At 39.9% G+C, this 23,380-nt stretch overlaps 3 protein-coding genes across 4 annotated transcripts; 2 read left to right on the forward strand and 1 right to left on the reverse strand.

Moving 5' to 3' along the window:
- Window positions 1–106: 106 nt before the first annotated feature.
- Window positions 107–5,743, reverse strand: lrrc42 (leucine rich repeat containing 42). The gene is made up of 7 exons (XM_066662384.1): window positions 5,023–5,743; window positions 4,268–4,399; window positions 3,579–3,697; window positions 2,903–2,988; window positions 2,709–2,822; window positions 2,095–2,173; window positions 107–941 (listed from the first exon to the last, which is right to left on the reverse strand). The coding sequence occupies exons 1-7, from the start codon at window positions 5,463–5,465 to the stop codon at window positions 661–663; spliced, it is 1,254 nt and encodes a 417-aa protein (XP_066518481.1). The 5' UTR covers window positions 5,466–5,743; the 3' UTR covers window positions 107–660.
- Window positions 5,744–6,133: 390 nt separating this feature from the next.
- Window positions 6,134–18,437, forward strand: yipf1 (Yip1 domain family, member 1). 2 transcript variants are annotated; one of them, XM_066662387.1, is made up of 11 exons: window positions 6,134–6,151; window positions 6,287–6,401; window positions 6,556–6,612; window positions 7,526–7,677; window positions 8,910–8,990; window positions 9,645–9,732; window positions 9,830–9,946; window positions 10,610–10,776; window positions 12,211–12,393; window positions 13,134–13,239; window positions 14,860–18,437. In XM_066662387.1, exons 3-10 carry the CDS (start codon window positions 6,579–6,581, stop codon window positions 13,224–13,226), a joined length of 915 nt encoding a protein of 304 aa, XP_066518484.1. In that variant the 5' UTR covers window positions 6,134–6,151; window positions 6,287–6,401; window positions 6,556–6,578; the 3' UTR covers window positions 13,227–13,239; window positions 14,860–18,437. The 2 variants fall into 2 exon arrangements, with proteins under 2 accessions (XP_066518484.1, XP_066518483.1); XM_066662386.1 differs by having other exon boundaries at window positions 6,143–6,401.
- A 1,324-nt stretch (window positions 18,438–19,761) lies between these two features.
- On the forward strand, window positions 19,762–20,771 carry zgc:113691 (uncharacterized protein LOC503529 homolog). The gene has a single exon (XM_066673978.1). It carries the CDS (start codon window positions 19,762–19,764, stop codon window positions 20,503–20,505), a length of 744 nt encoding a protein of 247 aa, XP_066530075.1. The 3' UTR covers window positions 20,506–20,771.
- The last annotated feature ends 2,609 nt before the right edge of the window (window positions 20,772–23,380 follow it).

Raw genomic sequence — 23,380 nt, forward strand, 5'->3', positions numbered from 1 at the left:
AAACTTGTTACCAAGAGCAGTAGGTAGTATTTTTCCTTTAAATTACAGCTTCAAAATCATTGTGATGTAATAGGGAGAATAGAGCCCAAGTCAAATTTATTTTTAGAGCACATATAAAAGGCTGCAAATAAATGAGTGAACTGTAAAATAAGAAAATACCGTAACAAGGTATGCAATAACTTGAATACAAAAGCACTGAATGGCGCCCCCTATTGGAGAATTTCGATAACCGTGTTAATCCTTTACATTCAGTTCACACCAAACCCTCTCCTGTGGACAATTTCTCACACACACACAGTCACTCACACCTGTAGACAGTTTCTCACGCAATCACATGCCAGTAGACACTTACACCGGTGGACAGTTTCACTCACACACACTGGTAGACTAACCCAGACACTCTTAGACCAGTGGACAGTTTCACACAGTCACTCTACCTACCAACATGTGTTTGAATTGCGGGACCCACATGAACATAGGGTGAACACCTGCACACTAAGCATGCTCTCTATCATTCTCTATACTTACAAATATTAAAAATAAAAACATTTGTTGGATGTAATTCCTTTAATGTTCATTGTTCCATACATTTGATTTAAAACTGACCTCCTTTTAAACGAGGCTTGTTTAACGTTAGCGTGAACCATCCTCTCCACTGAGTCAGTAGGTGCTGAGGAGCTCTAAATCCTCTGAAGTGAACGTAAACTCAGGCTGGCGTTTGGCAGCTGGTTCTGCTTCAGTTTTTTCTTCCTTGTCATCAGACATCCTCCTCTTTCTGCCCCTTGCTTTGCTCAGAGTACTGGGGTCTCCACTGTGTCCAGGTGGCTGTGAAGTGCTGTGAGGGTCAGTCTTAAAGAAGTGGATGGTTATCATCTTTTCCTCCATTTTCTGATGGTTGAGGTTTGAATGAATATTCTCTCTGACAAACTTTTCCCTTCCATCTGTGCAGAAAAACATTCACAACTTCTGTATCAGTATTAAAGTCACAGGCTCCTTTTTATTTTAAATATTATCACTGTCCAAAAAAAGTCAGTTTTTGTGGATTATTTTGTTTACATTTGAACACAGCAGCTGTCTTTTATATTTTGTGAAACCTTTATCATCAATGGACCAATAAAAAAGCTCCAAAATTACTCAGATTAGTCTTTTTACATTGACTTCCATTGAGAGATAAAGAGGTTTTTTACTTCTCCTTTAAAGTAACAATTTTGGAGATAAATGCTTTTCTTCAGACAGCAATGATATATAAAATGTAGCCCAGTGTTATTGTGCATTATTCAGTATATATAACAGAGTTTAAACATCACTGTCTTCTGCTGCTGTGAGCTGTGATGGCAGGGCCGATCACAGAATGATTGACAGCAGCAGCACCATGGCAATGTTAAACACTGCATCAGTAGGAGCAAGTTAACCTGGTTAGTTAACATTTGGATATGGGGATATATCGTATTCATTTGCAATACATGGTGTCAAATATCAATAATTTTATTGAAATGTATGCACTCTATACTCCCTAAGACTCACCCTCCAGTTTGACTTCCTAATCTCACTGCTTCATTAGAAGAAACAGAAGACAACGGGGGAAAACAAATCAGGCAGACATGTTGATGAGACATGAGCATGCTCTGCTATGCACTTGGTTGTACAGCGTTTCATAATGGTATCAAATCCTGTGAAACTGCCACCATCAAATATATCATTCTTGGTATTTGGTTTTGTCTGAGTACTTTTTTTCTTCTTTGATACATCACAGCATCTGTGTAAACGGAGTATTGTCTTGCAATGTGTAGAGTACCGCAGAATCACAGTATCGTGGGCAACGCATCGTGATAATATCGTATCGCGAGATGCCCTGTGATTCCCACCCATACCCTGCAGTCTTTATCGAGGGAAGGGAAGCTTATCACTAACACTGATTGCTTTGGATGACACAAAAGCTGAATTTAGCCCCGCCTTCTAAAATTCAACAGAAGAAACCTGGGAAAATAATTTTAGAAATTTCAGAACTCACTCACTACCACATACATTTGTGTCCCAGCAAATTCGTACATCAGGAGTTTCACTGAGATACATGACAGACGGCATATCACTCACAGAACTGAAGAGCATTTGTTCTTGGTTTTGGATCCTTCTTGGGCAGCTTTGATGCTTTCCTTTCCCACTGGTTTATGACCTGATGAACAACAACAAACAACGAGAAACAATGATCAAAACAGAAAATGTATGTTTCTGTTTTTAATAGTGGTGTTAAATTTAACATGCTCATTTTTAATGTACATTTTTGTAGTTTGCCCCTGTGAAACATCCATGCAGACCAACTGCAGTCCGAGACTGCTGAAGCTACGAGGAACCTTCCCCAGGAGGAGCCAGCCACTCTCTATGTAAACGGTGTAATGGGGGTCAATGTTAGACCAGAGACTCCACTGTAAACAAACCAGCTCTGACCACTCAACTGGTTTCTGGACCTAGATCACAGTCCAACTCCCTCACTGCCCTGTCCTTTATCTGTCCCAGTTTTAGCCGCCATGCTGCATCCACTTCAAAATTAACTAACATTGTGTGAATCGAGTGACTGCAGTGAAGACTTGGTGTATACACACATTTGATTTCACAGGTACGCACAGGTATTTCTTATATTTAAGCCAGTGTTTGAGGCAATGTGGTACAAAGGAGAGTTTGCGATATAAGCAGGATTATTGTAATATCACCTCCTCTGCCCATCCCTCCGTTCTACACTCGCAGTGAGAGAATATCTTTAGCGGTTCTCCAGACATCACCATCCCCATCTTCATCCTGAAGAAACTCTTCAGTGAGGCGTCCACCTGAGAGGCAAATCACACTGAATACCCACACAAAACAAATATGCACAATAGTGCCGTGTTTACAGTCGCACTCTATTTACCTTCACATTTGTCCCAGAGACGTCAAGCTCTCTGAGCTTTTTAAAACATGTTAAGTATTCGAGGCCTTTCTCCGTCAGTGGGTTACCTAACAGATTCAATGAAACACAAAGAGTTAATTAGTTAATATTAATGATTATTGTTAATTAATTTTGTTTGATATTAGCTTTATATATGATTAATGCATAGTTCAGAAGATCCTATTCTGGTACAAGTGAATCAGACACAGCAATGCTGCTTGAATTTAAACCCCTCAGTGTCACTGCTGGACTGAGAATAGTCCACCAACCAAAAACATTCAGTCGACAGCATACTGAGTCCACTGATGAAGGACTAGAGGACGGCCAACACACCTTTCAGCAACAGATGCACTACTGTCTCTGACTTTACATCTTCAAGATGGACCAACAAAGTAGGAGTGTCTAACAGAGTGGACAGTAAGTGGACACAGGGTTTAAAAACTCTAGCAGCAACTGCTGTGACTGATCCACTCGCACCAGCGCAACACACACTAACACAACACCACCACATAAGTGTCACTGCAGCACTGAAACTGATCCATCACCCAAATCATACCTGCTTTGTGTGGGTCCTGATTATAACTAGAATTAGAGAGAATGGACAGTGACTGCAGAAACAAGGGGGTGGCTTTAATATTATGGCTGATATTTCACTCACTGGACAGGTCAAGTTGTTGCAGGTTTTCCAGACCTTTTCTCATCACTCTGATTGGAGCGGTCAGTCTCTGGACGCCTTCATTCGATAGTAGGTTGTCCCCCAAAAACAGCCTCACAAGACTTAAGACAGAGCACAGAAGTACAGCCTTGAAGAACGGAAACATTCACAATTTACTTGGCTCTAGTAGAGTTAGGCTCCACCCTTTTGGATTTAGAGCAGCCAGTCAGCTCTGTTGTATTTTGTATTTACATATATGCCTACACTCTACAGGCAAAAGTATGTGGCTAGCTTCTCGCTCAGTATTTCGTCTGAAATGAAGGGCATTCATCAGAAGTGTGTTCCTCTCTTCACAGTAGGAACAGCCTCTACACTCCTGGGAAGGGTTTACACTAGATGTACTGGAACACTGCTGTAATGGTTTTAGAGAACAGTCACATAAACATCAGCCAGGTCAAGTGCTGGTCTTGGATGATTAGTTCTGTATCACAAACACAACTTCAGCTCATTCTAAATGTACTTGATGGTGTTCCATCACGCCAGAGAACACGGTTCCGCACACCAGCGCTGGTTGCTAACATTCAGAACGCAGTCCAGGCTGAAAGGCTTTTTACTTTACTTAACTTCAGAGTATGTGGGCGGAGCCAAACTTTCATTGACATTAGTTCATGAGTGCATCTCCACTCGTTCACCTGGTAAATGCTGCAGAGGTTATGTGTCTGAAAAAGTCGTGACCATCTCCTAATCTGCATCCAAACAGATCCAGAGATTCCAGCTGCTGAAACATCTGTATCTCCTCCAACCTTTCAGACACAAGGAGACCCCTGGAATGAGAACAAACAAAACACTATGAGAAATTAAACTCCAGACACATACAAATCTACTGTTCTTTGAAGACTACATGATGTAATATTCCTGTGAGGAACTGATGGCATTCAGCCACAAACATGGAGGAGGGTCAGGGGCTGGTATTGGTGATTAGTTCTGGATCACACTCGCCACTCCAACTCATCTCAGAGAAACTCCCTCACTCTTGAGAAGGCAATTCCTTGGCTCCACATCACTGCTGGGTTTTTTTTTTTTTCATTTCATTCATATTTCAATTGCTTTTATATAATATTCTTCTACTGTAATTTTTCTGTAATTATGTAAAGCACTTTGAATTGCCATTGTGTTCGAAAGTTGCTCAATAAATAAACTTGCCTTGCCTTACATCCAAAGAAAATGGATTAAGAATTGTGCCCACATTGTTACAAAGATATAGGATTTAACAGCTGTAATTGTAATTGACGTCAGCTGTGTGTGAGAGAGTGACTGGGTGTGTGTGTAATGCCCTATGATGAATTGAGACAATGATTCTGTATGGACCCACCACAATCCTGATCAGGATGAAAGACTTAAAGAAGATGAAAGAATGAGTGAATATTTGTAGTCCTATAATGCTTACCTGTCTCTCAAACACAGTGATTTTAACACCAGTTCTCCATAGGCCTCACTGAAGAGCTGTAAAGCCCTGGCTGAAGATGAAGTATCTGTGAATTTCTGCTTTTCTTCAGCAGCAACAAACAATTTGTGAGCCATTTGTTCAGGAAAACCCCGCAGAGAGTCCACATGCTCAACATGGTCAGCAATAAACAGCAAGGAAATGTCCAGGAGGGGTTTTACAGTGTAGCACAGACTGCCCTCTGAGTTATAAGTGAAGATGAAGTGGTCACTCCTCTGTCTGCTGATGGGCAAACTCTCAATACAGAGTTTAACTGAGAACTCCTTCTGAAATAATCTGTGTGGTTTATTAATTTTATAAGAGTTCTGAACTGCATCAACATTTACACAGTGCAGCTCTCCTTGCTCTCTCACAAACGCTTTCCCATATTCACAGTACATCCCCATAGAAAACTCCCGGTTCTTAATAAGTTGTTGTATATACTATAACATGCAGTAGATATAATTAATGAGTTAGCTAATAAACAGCCTTCATCTGTTGCCCTAATCCACATGCAATAATTAAAAAATATATTTTAATTCTGAACACAATAAAGACTCTTTATAATCTCAACTCTACTCCCTTCATTATCTCTTTCTAAGTCCGAATGTTTTCAAAAGGTACACCGTGTAGTTTTAAAAAATATTCCGCATTGTTTCTTTGGCTCCCTCTCTTAAAAATGTTGTCATCCCGCCTCCCAAAATAAAAGTTCGAACTCAATTTGTAAAAGAACATAAGAAAGAGAGAAAGTGTTGTTTAAATACACTGAAATAAAAGCCACAACAGAAATTAAGAGAACGTTTCATTAATACAGAACATTTCAACACAAATATTCTTCTTATATATATAAATATTCTTCTTATAGAAAATAAACGTTTTAATATATATATATATTAATATATATATATAAACTGTATTCATCATTAAAAATGTACGTGAGACTATGCGTGTCTTACTTAATGTTCTCTTTTATTAAACACCATAAAAAACTAAAATCATTTTAAAAATAATTTTAATAACTTCCATGAGTGCACGATAAATGGCTCTTATTTTGTAAAGTAGTTTCAGCACTGGAGCTAAACAACACAGATAAGTAGGAAAGTCTCAGCTCTTGAGCGTTACTATTAAAACAACATTGAATAGTTAATATACACCATGAATATGTATTTCTATCGCATCCGTACTTTATCTTAAACTCTGTCATGCGTAATTTTTTAATAATTTACAGCAGGTTCTAGGTTAAAACGTGCTTTTTCGGAGTGTGTCCTCATTGTTTCCGTAGTCGTAGCTGCTGAAGAGTGAGGACTTTTATTTACAGAAATCTACTTTTAAAATAAAGAGAGGTGAGAGCTCACAAACATTAAATTGTATACATGTTTCTCTGCTTTAGAATATTATTCAGTTTGTAATAAAGTGTCCTGTGTTTGTAGAATTGATGTGGCTATGAGTAAGGTGAATTTGTGAATGTATTTCTGACGTTGTGTTATATTTCTGTAGAGAAGCACACTGCCACTCTGCTGATGGCCAACACAGACTTCCATCTCAACTTTCAAGGTCGAGATTCTTTAAAATTTTTTACATATTTTAGAATTCTGCAAAACAAAGGTCTTTATAAATCATTGGTCTATAATACATTTATTTGAAATTGTAGTAATTCAGCAAAATAAAGGCAATAATCTGAGCTTTATAGCTTATCAAAGAGATCTTGCACCTCCATATTGCCTTCAGAAAATGCTCTTTATTGCCCTAAGCAGAGAAATGACACTGAGGGCAGCATTTGGCATTTGAGTCGGGATGGCATTTATTCATTGCTTCACAAACCTTTAAGGCAGTGAATAGTTCTCCTCACACATGCCGTGCCACAAACCAAATACAAATATACAATGATCATACCCCCATAAACATTCACAAATAAACACCAAAACAGGGGGAGCTGCAAAGTATGCTGGCAGTCACCCCCTGTGTCTTTGGCAAGTCCAGTGGTGTTGTCACAACATTATCAGCTTACACAATAAATGTTCTTGTCTTAATCATTAGGTTTACGCTCCATAGAGTAAATCCTGCATATGGGGCGGGACTTTTACTCCTTCAGTCAGCCTTGGAGGGTGGAGGCATCATGTCCTCTGAAAAGTGTAAAGCTCCACTGCCTGTTTTTGAACTGCCACTAACACAGCTCTACTGGACAGCTGAATGCATTGGAATAAGACACTAACAATCCAGATCTGTCACTTCAGCCAACAGACACGTGTGCTGGCTAACAATGCTAGTGTAATGAGGGAATGGGGTGTCATCCTACCCAGCCAGAGAGTGCAGCCAGTTTTGATATCTTGGATCTGGCCTTTGAGGGATAATAAGGCAGCTGGTTTAGGACAGAATCTCAGTACACCAACAAGGAAAAGTGTCTCTACTAAAATGAGCAGGGAATGTATAAATGTGTAGTTATTATTTTTATTGTTGCTGTTAACAGATTTTGAAGATGATGGCATTGCAATGGATGATAACACTGGAGCTACTAAAATCACAATTGATGAAAACACCAGGAAAGTCCAAAAGCAACGAAAAACAGCTGTGGAGGATGAGTCTGATGAACTGGACAATGACAGAGAGGACACTGCTGAGGTTTGGACAGTGCCTTAGTAAATTATGCATCTGTACATTAAACTCTCATCTCCTGAATGCAGAAAACATCTTAAAGGAGCATTAAGTCACTCTGACCGTCAAAAAAAAAAGGGCTTATCAAAAAAAGTGATTGATTATTACTGTTACAGCTTACATTAGATGAAGATTCACACTGCTCTGTTGTCCCTGAATGAACTAGTTTATGCTCCACAGATAGGTTCCCCCACAAGGGAGTGACAAAGGAAAAGAATCACTTATACATTTGGGACACTAGGTGTTTCGTAATGTGAAAAAAATCTTTGACTTATTGCTCCTTTAAGCCCCTGTCCCAATTCTTGCCCTAAGCCCCAAGGCCTTCCTAGAAGTGTGCATATGATGATGTTGTCGAAGGGGTACAAGGAGTCGAAGCGTTAAGAGCAGAATGGGATTCTCTGCGCCCTTCAGATGTTTACATTATGGTTTAAACACGAAACAGCAGTTTCCAGCGAAACTGGGCTCAACTTTACAGTATTTTATTAAAAGCTTAAACATAAAGTCATTGCGGTAATGAGCACCATTTATCCATCAGACTTTTGCACAGAAATATATATTTGTGCATAAATGTCTGGTTGCCAGCAATGTCCGGTTCTTTTATCAAGTTTATATTTCATATATATATATATATATATATATATATATAAAATAACATGACTCAAACCTCATGGGTCTTGATAAAGATAAAGATTGTAGTTGCTTAAAGGGTTAATGTGTTAATGTTGCTTTGTTTTCCAAGGCGTCTTGTTAGTCCTTTCTGTGAGGAATGTCACAGGCCCACAGTGGACACGAAAGTGTCGTCTGTTGCCAACTTATGAGAGGGACACACAAGTGTGCATAGCGGGGCTCTTGTGAACACTTGTTGAGGGAAATAAAAGAATTGGGACACCCAAAAGCCTTGCACACTTAGGACCAGGTTTGAGATTGTATGTACAGGGTGGGCCATTTATATGGATACCACCCATCTTGAAAAGTTTTTCCCCTCCCATATACTAATGTGCCACAAACAGGAAGTTAATATCACCAACCATTCCCATTTTATTAAGGTGTATCCATATAAATAACTCACCCTGTAGATTTAATGTAGATTAAAATGTTGTTATTCTGATGTGACAACGATGAATCGTTCAGTCCAGCAATGTTTTCTGTTTTAGACCTTTGCTTATCAAACTGTTTTCATTCATAAATTTATTCAACAGCTTCTGTCTGGAAAGAAGAAAAATGCCCCCTTCTGGACATTTGAGTATTATCAGACATATTTCGATGTGGACACTCAGCAGGTAGGTCTTCTAAGGTAAATACTACTGAACTATCTGTGTTTAAGGAGACATTGCATGGTAAAAAAGTCACTTGTTCAGTGCATCTATGAACTCACGACTTGCACACTGAATTTCTGCAGTTGCCAGCACTGTTACTGTCCACAGAACCTTCTGGACCTCGGAAAAATATCAAGGCTTATTTTCAAGATGCCTACAATTAACTGCTTGCATATTTACACAGGAAGCATGCCGTTGTATGAAATCTGATCAAAATCTGTCTATGACCACTTCAGATACACTGCAAGTGATCCCAATCACAGTGCATACTGGGTGTGTTCACAACTGGCTTGGGGTGAAATCGAAATGTGGAATGTGATCCAATCACAAGAAAAGCAGAATAATGCCAGGTGTAAACAGGCTCAGAGAGACCTGTTCATAAACACCGTATTAATTCACCTTTAATTAATCTTGGAGTACATTGGGCGTGACCCTCGTTTACAGTGTAGCTGAAGTAATTCATAAAATAAAATGATGAAATTACAAACATAAATCAAGCAAGAAAATAAGATAAATAAATAATAGTAGTTCAAGAGGAGTAATCTAATGTAAAAACATATTTAAATAGTAAAAATTTTAAAAAGTCAAAAAGCCATAACCTTTCTCTCTCTACCCCAGGTGATGGACAGAATAATTGGCTCAGTTCTGCCGTGGCCAAGGAAAAATTTTGTTCGCTTTTATATCAGAAACAACCCTGACCTGTATGGTGAGCTCACTGCCCTCTGCCCCTTACAGTTCTCCTCTCCACACAGACCCATGTAGGATGTATATAGGATGTTTGTTTGATTCTGTTTGTTCTTCAGGGCCTTTCTGGATCTGTGCCACACTGGTGTTTGCCATCGCCATCAGTGGAAACATCTCCAGTTTCCTGGTTCACAGCGGACAGCCAAAGTACACATATGTTCCTGACTTCAGGAAAGGTGAGAGAGCTTATACACCTGCACATTTTTACTGGAACTCCTTCCCTGTAAAGTAATTATTTTTGGATTGTTCTCAAGTAATGCCAATAAAGCCTCCTAGCTGAGGACTGTGGAGCAGTGGAACTGTGTTCTGTGGAGTCAAGGAGCTCCATCCAGTATCTCTGGGACCAGTTGGGATCCTTAATTAATCATCCAACACCTCATTGATGCATCAGAGCAGTGATTCAACAATTGTAGTATAAAGTCTCCCCAGCGGATTAGAGACTGTTACTGCAGTAAAAGGAACACACTCCTGATGAATGGCATTCGTTTTGGAGGTATTGTGTATGTAAAACAAGGACACAGTGTCTTTGATCACCCCCGGCAAGTACAGTGACTTTAGAATCTGCCCGCCCCCTTGCCTGAATGTCCAATCACAGTGTTAGACCCGTGTTTATGTGAGAGCACAAGGATGTGGTTAAATGCAGCATAACAGACGCAACGAGCACAGAGAAACAAGAGCACGCTGTTGTGGGGCTTGTGGTGTTTTGCCCAAAGCAGGTCACAGATATTCCCTCACGGAATTCCCTCAACTGCATTAAAGTACAGCTGACAGAAATGTCATAAAATGTATATGAATATAACAGCAGTGATATGTAAATTGATTTCTCCTGTTTTTGTCAGTGTCAATTGCAGCCACAGCCATCTTCAGCTATGCCTGGTTAGTTCCTCTCTCTCTGTGGGGTTTCCTCACATGGAGAAACAGTAAAATCACTCGAACGGTGTCCTACTCTTTCCTGGAGATTGTGTGTGTGTACGGATACTCTCTCTCCGTCTACATTCCCGCTGTGGTAAGTTTCTCAAGACTGGCTTGTACTGTCTGGGAACATGGGCAGGCTTCATACACAGATGTTCACATAGGGGGCTCCCCAGATCGCAGGTTCGAATCCAGGGCATGCCTCAGCCATCCAAACCAGGGAGTCCTAGGCTACGTTCACATTACAAGCCTCATTTATCAATTCCAATCAAGTCAGAACAGATTTGACTGCCCTGACTGTTCACAGGCATAAATGTAAGTGGCCTGCATCTGTCTGTAATGTGAATGACAGCATACTCTCACTAATATGCTTATGCATATCACCTCCTTCACTGACAACAAAAGCATATTTGAGAGACGGCCCCTAGTTTTAAAACAGGACAAATGGATATAGATGGTGTTATTATTGCAAGTGTGTATTGCATGTTGCTTGAGAGGACAGAAAACAGCTCATTGACGACATGATTAAGACGAGAAGGAGCATTTAACACTGCACAAGGAGATCGGCTCAATCCCAGATGTCTCAACGCTGTCATAAAATAAAGTTTCTCCACTTATGTAGCATGTTGTATGTTGAATTACAAAATTGTTTATAATTGGCCATAACCTTCCCATTGAACCAGTGCCTGCCTGGATGTAGCAGTTTTAGTTTAAAATCTGTGAGGTGCACTATGTGGGGAGTATGGTGCTATTTGAGACGCAGCATGAGCCTTTTCGTTAATTTGCTTCAAAACTATTTAAAATGTTTACATTGAGATCAATTATCCTTCTTCCCCCATAAGTGGGGGAAGTGCAGAGCTATGGCAGGGTGCATGCCACCTGTAATAATCCCCCTGTAAAGTTCATTTATCACTTTATTTTCTTTTGTTCAATAAGTTGTTGCTTTGTAAGAATAAGAAAGAACCCTAGTTGCAGTGGAGTTTGGAAGTAAATTATTATATGGGTGTCTGAGTGGGTATTCCATCTACAAATGCAGGGCACTGCAGGAAAAATTTGGGGGAACACTGTTTTAACGTAAAGTGAACTTGTACACTAGGGACAGCATCTACTTACAGATGGAAAAGTATATTTAAAAGAAATAGATTTCTTCTATTTTTCTTCTTCTATTTTTGCATGTTTGTCATATCTAATTACTTCAAACCAAATCGAATCTAAGACAAACATAACCTTTGACAAGTAGGATCACAGGTAGGATTACATTTTTTAAATGTGCACACACAGTGTCAACAATATCTGTAGAAATGCATGAACTGAAGTGCCTAATTTTTCCATGCCCAGTGACAGTAATCCACCAGAGGGGTGTTTATGGGGCTGGATGCTATCAAATCCTCACAGCAGTGTTCTCTAGTCCATATTCTTGCCTGTGGAGTAGAGACTCCTGATTCTAGCAGAAGTGCTGGAGGAGCATGTGAATGTGAATTGTGTGATGAAGATGTTCTTCTTGTTGTTTATGTTCTGTTCGTGGCAGGTTCTGTGGATTGTTCCCAGTGAGGTTCTCCGGTGGTGCTCCATTGCTGTTGCTCTGTGTTTGTCCGGTTCTGTTCTGGTTCTGACGTTTTGGCCGGTGATCCGGGACGATCACCCTCGGATTGTTATAGCAGCCGCTGCAACTGTCATCATTCTTCACGTACTACTCGCAGTCGGCTGCAAGGTACAGTTTGATAACAGGAATGGGATTAACATAACCTGGGATTAGTTATTCAGATCCTGTTATAGCAGGGGATTAATATAACCTGGGTTTATTCTTTCAGCTCTTTTTAAAGAAGGGGTTTAATACAGCCTGTGGTCAGTTCTTTAATTAGTTTTTCATCAGAGGATTAATATAGCCTGGCTTATTCCTTCAGCTCATTTTAGAGCAGGTGACCAATATATCATGGGATTATTTATTCAGTTTGTTTCAATACCGGGGAGGGATTAATGTAACCTGGTATTTGTTCTTCAGCTTGTTTTATAGCAAGGGATTACTATAACCCAAGGTTAGTTCTATAAACCTGAAAATTGATTGACCTTGTGTATTCAGACAGGACTAAAATCGCAGAGGTGCTCTGGTGATGATTATGTTACTACACCTCCTCATTCTTGAGTGGCCTGGAAATCTCCTTCATCTCACTGTAGAGAATCATTACACACTGCTAGCGCTGTGTCTTGGCGCGAGAGGATTATTCGGATTAGTGTCAGGTTTGTGTTCCCTGGGGATGAGCTCTGTTCCTGGAAAGTGTGACAATAGTTGAGTTGGAAAGGATCCAGTGCAAACAAGCATGTCCTTATAGCTCTCCAATATCATCAATTACATCTGTATCATTAACCCTGCACTGCCGGACAGACTGGGCGATGAAAAGGCCTGTCACGGCATGATAAATCTGCTCTTTCTTCTTTTTGCTCTGTCCTCAGGCATACTTTTTCAGCACCTATGAAACTTCAGTGTCGCAAAAGGATGCAGAACAAATAGTGCCCACTGTCTTATTGACCACAAAGGCAAACTGAGCTCCAGCCTTGGGTAAATAATACCTCCATACATTCATTACTTGGATAGAGTCTCCTGGGAACAAACTGCTTTGGGTTCTTTGAATAACTGAAGAAGTATGGTCCATGGAGCAGGTCTCCCACTGTGGGGGAACTATGAAAAACACATTAAAAATGCATTGTTTATCATCGCACAGCAGTATACACACACACACACACACACATACATTTTTGTCCCAACCCCGCTTCCCTAACCTTTGGGCTACAGATATGGTGTCACATTAGTGTCAGAAGTAGAGGGTGCAAAAACACCAGGTGGAAAAATAAATCTGCAAGTTTTAACATCTCATGTGTGTAAATAAACCTCTTGCGATCAGAGAGAGAAGAACTGTGTGCTCTGACCATAATCTCACTCTTAAACTGTCTTAAATTTTAATGCTTCTCTCATGCGCCAAGCTCTTTTCTCTCTGGCTCTTTTTGAGCTTGAGAAGATAATCCGGGCTCATGTTTTAAAATGGGAGGAATTGAGAAAGTTTGGAGGCAGAGTCAGGGCCGTTTCTCTTAGTGAATTCTATTGGCTGAGCTGGTTAAGTGACCGCCTCGTACACTGTCCATGCCCCACCCACTGGGAGAAGCCTTTACTATTTCAGAGTTGAGGTTGGATGCCTGCTTCTAGATGCTCAAAGAAATGTTTAGTTCAGGAGTCGACTCCTGTTCACTAGCTATGTCTACTTTGTATTACGCCTGCTCTTGCTGTACAGAGATGCTGCGGGACGGCCTTGGAACCATACTCTGATGTTTCTGTCGAAGGCTCCTCCCAGTAGGCAGGGCTTCAGAGTTGGGCTCGTGAGAGGGTATTTACACACCCAAAATGTTAAAATTTGCAGGTTTATATTTTCAACCTGGTGTTTTTTCGTCCTCTACTTTTGACACTGATGTGACGCCATACACAGCTACTGTCACAGATGATTATTTCAGAATCTGTAACACTTCAGGCCACTAAGTGTCAGTATAACGGATGTTTCCTAACGAATCAGTGGAGAAATTGACTTGCTGCACCTTTAATGAGCCAACTTGTGCTAAGCAGCTTCATAATGCAATAAAAGCAGGACACACCTATATCCACATATACTCTTAAAATTCGTGGCTACCACCAGTGATACGAGTAATGTTTTAGTGTCCAAATTTTTCTAGACCCCCTTTACCATGAATGTGTGTATAATGCATAGAAAAGTATGAAACAAAACAGGATGCTCTGGAGCAGATGCACATGAGCTGAGGAGTAGAGTAAATCCATTCAGCATTGGGCTGTAGAACTGTTTCCTTTTGGAGAGATGGAGCTCCATCCAATACATTTGGGATGATGATGGGATCCAGAACATTAGCACCAGATATCAGTAATGTTTATGTGGCCAAATGCCATCAAATCCCCAAACTGCTTTAACATCTAGAGTAAAGGCTTCCCAGAGATTAGAGACTGTCACAGCAGTAAAGAGAAGAGTACACTTCTGATGAATGTTTTTTGTTTCAGAAGAACATGAGGCCTGCTCTTTTTTCCACGTGTCTCATATTAGGAGCCAATCATGTCAACACTTGAGCCAATTCTTCCTGGACATGATTTCTCCTTGCTAAAGCATGTGTTATTCTTCTTCAGTTGCAGCTTCTCCTGTTCTCCTTATTGGTAAGAATCAAGTTTCCTCCGCATGATGTCACCGTGTCGTCTGGATTTCAGCAGGTTCAGTAGCCTTTGTTGTTCAGCTGTGGACCTGGGAGGTTTTATCACTGGTAATATTATGGTTTTGTGTGTGGCCTCTTTATACCAGACCTGTGGAATGTGGACTGTGTTTCTGATCCTCTTTTTAAACCCTCGGATCATACGTGTAAAGTTACTGAGTAGGCTTAAAGGGAAGGGATATATAACACTGTATATATAGCAGCCTTTGCAATATTTATGTTATAATTGAGCTGGAGATGTCCTCCAAAAGTCTCATTCTTAAGTTTCAGCATTTTGGGACGTGATTGCACACTAAAGGATGTTATAAATGAATTCACAGCCGTTATGAACAGATCTCTTAATAAGAGAAGGAGTCTAAAAATCTTAAATCTAGTCCATATATGTAACATGTCCTTATTATGAGTAAGAATGTTATATGATTCTGTATAGAGAATATAATCATATATTTCATCCAGAAAGAAACTGTTTTATTCCACTGGTATATTATTCATTATTTATTTTGAATCAGGTTGAATTACTAACTGTAGTAATGGTGAATGTACACTGCTCCAGTGCGGCAGCTGATGTCAATACATACCCCCTCCTCTGCTGGCAGCGTGTGGGCGTAATAAAAACGTTCCATGTGTCCTTCGATTGAAACCATGTCCATTTTGAACACGGAAAGACTGCTATACTCATTGCATTGTGGACTCCTCACTCAAGCATAAGGTGTCTTCTGATGGGGAAACATTTTAGAAACATTTTGTTTGTAGGCTTCATTTGCATAAAGTTAGTCTCTGCCAGAATGGAGCAGTGTAAATGCAGCATAAGACCTGGTCTCAAATTTATAGTGCATTTCCATTACTCCCCTCAACTCTATGAAGTTTGGTTCCTGGTCCCTGATCTCTTCTTGATTTTCCACTACAGCTCCACACACAGCTCCCTGAAATGTATTCCATCTCTAATGGGAACATTAGGCTTTGGCAAGCACAGCAACGGTAGCCTTTTGTTTTATTCTATCATCAGCCACCTATTCAAGGAGCATTTGAACCTCTTCGAAAGACCATGGCATAATTTTTCAAGCTGCTGTTGTGAGTTGGATAAAAACAAATGTGATCTCTACTGTAGCTGGAGGTTTTACAAATGAAGAGTTTGTACTGGATGTCTGCATTGCATGGCGTAGAGTGACGACTGTCTCTGGACAGTCAGCGCTCTGCAAGTTTTGCACGTCTCGTTTTAGTCTCTACTCAGCTCATTCCAAACCATGAGAGAACAGGGGCTAAAAAGGAACCTGCTTCCAGGACCAGGACCAGATTTACCTGATGGAAAAACAGAGTACAGTGGAGTTGATTAGGGACCATGCAGTGGAGAAGCACCATAAGTGAGACCACAAGACATAAGGCTATGCACAGGCGCTGGTCATAAATTTAGAATATCATGGAAAAAGTTGATTTATTTCAAAAAGTGAAACTTGTATATTATACACATTCATTACACACACACACTGATATATTTCAAGTGTTTATTTCTTTTAATTTGATGATATTAACTGACAACAAATGAAAACCTCATTCAGTATCTCAGAAAACTAGAAGATTGTGAAAAGGTTCAATAATAAAAACAACTGGTGCCACACTATAATCAGCTAATTAGCTCAAAACACCTGCAAAGGCCTTTAAATGGTCTCTCAGTCTAGTTCTGTAGGCTACACAATCATAGGGAAGACTGCTGACTTGACAGTTGTCCAAAAGACGACCATTGACACCTTACACAAACAGGGCAAGACACAAAATTTCATTGCTAAAGAGATGTTTGCAAAGCTCTGTGTTCAAGCACATTAATAGAGAAGCGAAAGGAAGGAAACGATGTGGTAGAAAAATGTGTACAAGCAATAGGGATAACCACACCTTGGAGAGAATTGTGATACAAAATCCATTCAAAAATGTGGGGGACATTCACAAAGACTGGACTGCAGCTGGAGTCAGTGCTTCAAGAACTACCACACACAGACGTATGCAAGACATGGGTTTCAGCTGTCGCATTCCTTGTGTCAAGCCACTCTTGAACAAGAGACAGTGTCAGAAGCGTCTCGCCTGGGCTAAAGACAAAAAGAACTGGACTGCTGCTGAGTGGTCCAAAGTTATGCTCTCTGATAAAAGTAAATTTTGCATTTCCTTTGGAAATCAAGGTCCCAGAGTCTTGAGGAAGAGGAGAGGCACAGAATCCACGTTGCTTGAGGTCCAGTGTAAAGTTTCCACAGTCAGCGATGGTTTGGGGTGCCATGTCATCTGCTGTTGTTGGTCCACTGTGTTTTCTGAGGTCCAAGGTCAACGCAGCCTTCTACCAGAAAGTTTTAAAGCTATTCATGCTTCTTGCTGCTGACCAACATTATGGAGATGTAGATTTCATTTTCCAACAGGACATGGCACCTGCACACAGTGCCAAAACTACCAGTACAGTGGACCCTCTACCTACGAACTTGATCCGTTCCGTGACCTGGTTCGTAAGTGGAAAAGTTTGTTTCTCGAGTTTTCCCCATTTTAAATAATGGAAAAGCAATTAATGCGTTCCAGCCCACCCCAAAAGTCACTCTTTTTGCACTGATATATGTTTACAAAACTCTCAAATTAGTAAAAAAAAAAATACATGTATCATTACTAAAAATAAAAAGGAAATAACAGTAATAAAAAAGAAATAAAGTTTTAAGTGGTTACACATCGCTACCTTGAAGACGTGACGACTGGCTAGAGGAATAACATAGGCACTGACAGTATGACGGGAGGTGGGGGGTGGGTGGAATAACGGAGAGTAGGCGGGTGAATGTGGGCAGACGAATCGTAGATACGGCTTAACGAATTTTGATGTCTGCTATTTACACTAATGCTAAATTGCTAAAAGTACAATTTGCTAATCTTAACAGCTCACTCAAGTCTGGGCGCGCTGGAAGACTCACCTATTGGGGTCAGTGGCCATTTCCGAGATGTGGTTCGTTGGTGGAGGCAAAAAATATTTTTATATATCTTGAAAAGTTCGTTAGTATATTTTTCTTTAAATTGCAGATCACATGACATGACAAGCCAATTGCTTTGACTCTGAATGAATAAAATTATGCTCCATAGAGTGGGTCCCCCACATGGGGAAACCATTAAAAAAAAAAAAAGATTTTATTAGGCCTTGATTACTATTAGTATGAGGCAGACAGAAAATCACTTGAAAGATGTAAAAAACAAAATATAATAGTTTGAATAAATGTATTTTTATAAGACCATGTTATAAAATTTGTAGATTCTTATACTTCTCAGAATGAGAATTATTAGAGATATTGATTAGATTTAAGTGGGAAATTGTCTCTGTGCCAAAGATCTCATTTAATGTAAAAGGATCTGAAATTTCTGGTTCTGTTCTGTATTATATTTTCTGGTAATAGGCTGTTAGCACTAATCCTGTGTGCCTTTAATGAAAATGCATGTACATACCTGATCAAAAATGTATTTAATGTTTTAAAAGGTGTTCTCATCTTTGTAATAAACCTTTAGAAACTATGTTTCTTTCTTGTATGTTTTTCATCACTCAAACACAGTCAGCATTGCTGCACAAAAAGGTAGAGACCTCTCATTATTTATTTACCAGATATTCACTACGTTGATCATTTTTAGCATCAGAATAAAAGGCAGAAAATATGTATTTAACAGAAAATTAAACAGAAGCTTAAATTCTATACTGTTTTTTTAAATATATATATATATATATATATATATATATATATATATATATATATATATGTAATTTTTTTCCTTTCTTCTCAGTAGTTTTCATCTGTTTTTAACCAGTTTCCTTTGACTCTCCCTGAATTAACTTCTACAAAACATTACTGTTAAGTCAAAGGGGACACTGCCTGTTGCACAAGGGAACACAGTTCTGGTGTCTGTTCCTTTAAATGATAATGAGCTGCTCGCTGTTCACCCTGACCCATGTGTTTTTACTCAGTGTTCTTTTTTCTCTGCATTTGCTGTGTATGTTTTAGCTGAGTTTAACCTTGTCTTTGCGCTCTCACGTAAACAAGGGGCCCGCGCTATGATTAGACAGACTCAGATGAGGTAGCGGGGCAATTCTTATGTCTCTGCACTTGATGTCAGAATCAGAACAGCTTGTTTTATCCCATGTTTTCTGACTTATGCTGCGCACAGAAAACTGACTGTGTGTGTTGGTGGGCTCCAGATACAAACAATATGCCCATCCAACTTTTTTCATATGTTCCATTTAATATGACTGGAAATAAATATATGGTGGTGTCTGAATTTTGCAGAGTGCAGTAAAGGCGGAATTAATGTCAGTTTCTTAATTTCTGAAAGTGATTCCACACATTAAGAAAATGATATTTTCTACAGAATCAATATTACAGTAATAATAATATCTAGACGTGTTGCTTGGCTGCTGGATTTCTGTTGTCCTCACTGACCCTTTGATTTATGCACAGATAAATAAATCTTTTCACAGAGTGACAGCATGAACGACACAGGCCGCTTTCCTAATTAACAAAATAGAAAAATGGTGACACTCGAAACTGTGTCAGCCCAAGGTGTGTCCTAATTAATGGTCATTCTACCCTTGGCCTAGAGTTACACTGAGCTGCTCTCAGCAGACACCCAGCCATAAGGTCCTGTTGATCAGGAGAGTGGCCCTCGGCAGGTCCAGAAGAAGAGCTGGTTTTTCTGGATTATTGACTTGACTCTGGATTCTAGCTTGATTACCCATGGAAGAGCTGTTTCTAGAGACTTTAATCCTGAGGCACACTCCAGTCAAGGCCATGGACTGTGGATTTTGACAGGGGTTTATCCTACGATGGCTGGAAAAGTTGATAAAATTTCTAAATATGAGACGGTAAAGATGCTGGAGAAGTGCTCCAGGGAGAGGGATGAAGCAATGCAGAGAGAGGGAGCTCTGAGAGAGAAGCTGAGACAATACGAAGCCAGGGTTAGATCCACTGAGGCACTGAAGCAAAAGGTCAAAACTTTGACCCTGGACAATAAGGAACTTCGGAAGCAGGTTAAAGCCCTGCGTACCGAACTGGGGCTGGAGTCCAGCCCCAAATTTCGTGGGAAAACCACCAAGGACATCATAAATGATCTGCATGAGAAAGAACGGGAGTGCAGCGCCTTGGTGGAGAAGACAGGCAAACTAAGCATCACCATAGACGAGCTGACCTCAGAGCTGGCCAACTCTGTGACATCCAAAACTCTGCTGGAGGACCAGGTCCTGTCCCTTCAGCAGAACCTGAAGGACATGACCAACAATCAGAGGAGACTCCTGAAGCTGTGGGAGGACAGGAAAACCCAGCAGCGGGAGACCTTGTCCCTGCCAGCTCTGCCCCAAAGAGCAGGCCTCAAAACTGCCCTCCACAAAGCTGTTCAAACAGAAATGTCCATCGGCTCTGCACACATCCTCCCCACCAATGCTTTTGAGACGAGACCGAGACGAGATGAGAAGAACCGAAGCCTGGAGAGACGCAGCATCCCATTGACCAACGGCAACCACAGAGAAAAGACTGGTTTTGTACAAAACGAGACCAAACCTGTCCACAACTGAGTGCACTCACCACAAAGGCACGAGAACATCTCATATCTAGTGGATATGTCTCATAGTTCTCATTGTGAGGTTTCTGGAAGAGCATTACAAGGGCCTTTCACCTTTTTAAGGAATTTTATCCAGAGAGAAAATGTTTTTTCAGTGGTAGGTCATTTTGTTTGCTTGCTGAATCATTTTCATTCTGAAATTGTTATTATAAATGGATGTTTCCACCTATTTAAAGTGTTTAAATTAAGTGATTTTTTGGGAGTATGCACATGTGGAATAAGACACGTTCTCCCTATTCAAAATCACAAAAAGCAGCAGTAAATGTCTAGAAACACACAGTCTGTCCACTCCAATATTCTGTGCTCACTGTCCACTGCCTCAGCTCCACTGACCCCACAGGAGATCTGTGGTTATTCTCGGATCATTCTCAATGCTTCAGTGACACTGACGTGGTGGTGTGTTAGTGTGTGTTGTGCTGGTAATAGTGGATCAGATACAGCAGTGCTGCTGGAGTTTTTATCCCCTCAGTGTCACTGCTGGCCTGAAAATAATCCACCAAGCGAAAAACATCCAGCCGACAGTGTTCTGTATCCACTGATTACTTTCCACATCTAAAAGTGGATAATGAATAGACATATGGTTTAAAAACTCAAGGAGCACTGCTGTGTCTGATCCACTAGTACCACCACATGAGTGTCACCGCAGCGCTGAATATGATCCACCACTCAAATCATACATGCTCTGTGGGGGTCCTGACAGATGGACTACAGTCTGTAATTGTAGAACTACAGAGTGACCTTAATGGTCATTGAATGCAGAGAAAAGGAGGTGGCTTTAATATCATGGCTGATCAGTGTATTGAATAGACTGATGACAATTTCAGTAAATAAGAAATCAGTTTTATTTGTAATGCTCAAAAAGTGTTTTTTGAATCATTTTGTTCCTATAAATTTGAGATTTTTTTAAGGGCTCTTTAAAGTGTTTTTTTTTTCTATTTATTTATTTTATTTTATTGTTATTTTTTTAAAGAAAATATTTAAATATGTGTTCCCATTCACACATCCCATTTCCATTGACGGGGTCTACAGGTAAATTATTCTTCTATGGCATAATACAAAGAACTCTTTTTGGCACCTTTGTCTGTACTAGTGCCAGAGTCATTGTTTTTTTTTTTCTTTCTTTCTTTCTTTTTGCCGTTAAAGAGTCAGTTTACCTTCTGTTGTGCTGATATTATACACTGTACACAGCTGGACATCACTAATGTAAATTAATTTACCAGAAATAAATTTTTTCTTAATCCTCTGATCATAGTTTGGAGAAGGTAGTAGTGTTTAAACCCAGTCCGGATGGAGAGGGATGTGCAGGAAGCTGTGAGGAACATGCACTGATTGAGTTGAGATGTCCCCTGTCCTCCATCATCATCATCAACATCACTCCTTAGAGACTCTGTAGACATTGGAGATACTGCCTGAAGTGGAGAGGGAAAAATATGCTGTTTGTGTGTTTGTGACATGGAGACATCTGGTTCCAATCACCTCCACTGGAGAGAAACCTTAGGCCACAGTTTTCAACCACTTTACACCAAAACACTCTCCATCACTTTCTCTACTGCTCACCCACTGATGGCTCTTAGGCTGTGGACAGTTTTCAAGTGAATCTCATTAAAAATTCTTTTTTTTTTTTTTTTTTTTATTGTGATACAGTTAAGTTTAATTTAATATTTAGTTTAATTTGTGGTAATTTTGCCCAAATATTAGTTTTTAAATAAATTCTATGATTATGAGATTTTGAGCCTGTTTCATTTTATTTTTCCTCTTCTATGTATATATTCATCATCCATCTTCTACGTTTATGTTATCTGATTCAGTGTCAGCCTACAGATTACTCTCACCCAGTCACACACCTGTGGACAGTTTCTTTCTCACACACATGCCCACTCACTCACCTGAAGGCTGCAGTCAAGCAGTATTTGTTTTGGGCCTTGTCCCTGACATATGGAGATTTCTCTGAAACTTGTAATAATACATTGTAGAGGATGAAATCCCGAAGTTATTCGATATTTTACTCTGAGAAACGTGGGGGTTTTTCTTAGCTTTTAAATTATAAACCCTTATTTGTCTCCAATACATACATGTAACTTGTTTTCTACAACAATTTTTAAGACTTAGAGAAAGTCAGAATTTTGAGAACAATCTCGAAATAATTCTGAGAATAATCTCGGAATGATCCGCTGCACATATAATAGAGCAGACACAACCACAATGTAACTGAGGAATGCCGTGTGTTGCTGAAGTCATACTTTGGAATAGATTTCAGGAATAAATACTCAGTCCTCTAACACATCAGGACCAGATTGTGATTAGTATTTAAACCCTTAATCGGTGCAAGAACCCGTTTATTCAGAAGTGGGCATGTCGTTTCACAGGATACAATTAATAATTGCGAAAATTATCAATCTAGAGTGAGTGGAACTCCAGCATGCCTACAAGGAAACATAGCGTTATGGCTCAACCTTGTACAATAAACTAAAGCCATATGCATCGCAGTCAGGGACTGCACTGACGGGGTTAGTCGTCATGTCGTGTGGATGGATAAGTAATTCTGTTCACTTCTGCTTCTTTCACAACTCACTCTATGGCGCACAGACTGCGAGTCTGTCTCTCTAATTAATAACCCAAAACAGTGTTTCTTTCAGTGTTTTTTCCGACTTTACTTTCGGAATTTAACTGACCATTATTCTCAGAATTATTCAGACATTTTTCTCAGAATTCTGACTTTAATCTCTGAAATTTATTTATTTATTTATTTATTTATTCATTCCAATGCCATGGTCCTAAAACTTCGTTGTAGTTTTCAGTGTAATGGCTGTTTATTTTTTCCATAACAT

Source organism: Hoplias malabaricus, chromosome 1 (assembly GCF_029633855.1).
Source record: "Hoplias malabaricus isolate fHopMal1 chromosome 1, fHopMal1.hap1, whole genome shotgun sequence".
NCBI lineage: Eukaryota > Metazoa > Chordata > Actinopteri > Characiformes > Erythrinidae > Hoplias > Hoplias malabaricus.

Bases quoted from the DNA above. Each gene is read 5' to 3' on its own strand.
- lrrc42 (XM_066662384.1), bottom strand. From the start codon at position 5,465: ATGGGGATGTACTGTGAATATGGGAAAGCGTTTGTGAGAGAGCAAGGA. The intron at 2,823-2,902 runs GTAAATAGAGTG...TTTGCCTCTCAG, and splicing joins TCTCTGGGACAAATGTGAAG to GTGGACGCCTCACTGAAGAG. The intron at 942-2,094 runs GTGAGTGATATG...TTTTCTGCACAG, and splicing joins AACAAATGCTCTTCAGTTCT to ATGGAAGGGAAAAGTTTGTC.
- yipf1 (XM_066662387.1), top strand. From the start codon at position 6,579: ATGGCCAACACAGACTTCCATCTCAACTTTCAAG. The intron at 7,678-8,909 runs GTTTGGACAGTG...TTTATTCAACAG, and splicing joins ACAGAGAGGACACTGCTGAG to CTTCTGTCTGGAAAGAAGAA. The intron at 8,991-9,644 runs GTAGGTCTTCTA...TCTCTACCCCAG, and splicing joins TCGATGTGGACACTCAGCAG to GTGATGGACAGAATAATTGG.
- zgc:113691 (XM_066673978.1), top strand. From the start codon at position 19,762: ATGGCTGGAAAAGTTGATAAAATTTCTAAATATGAGACGGTAAAGATG.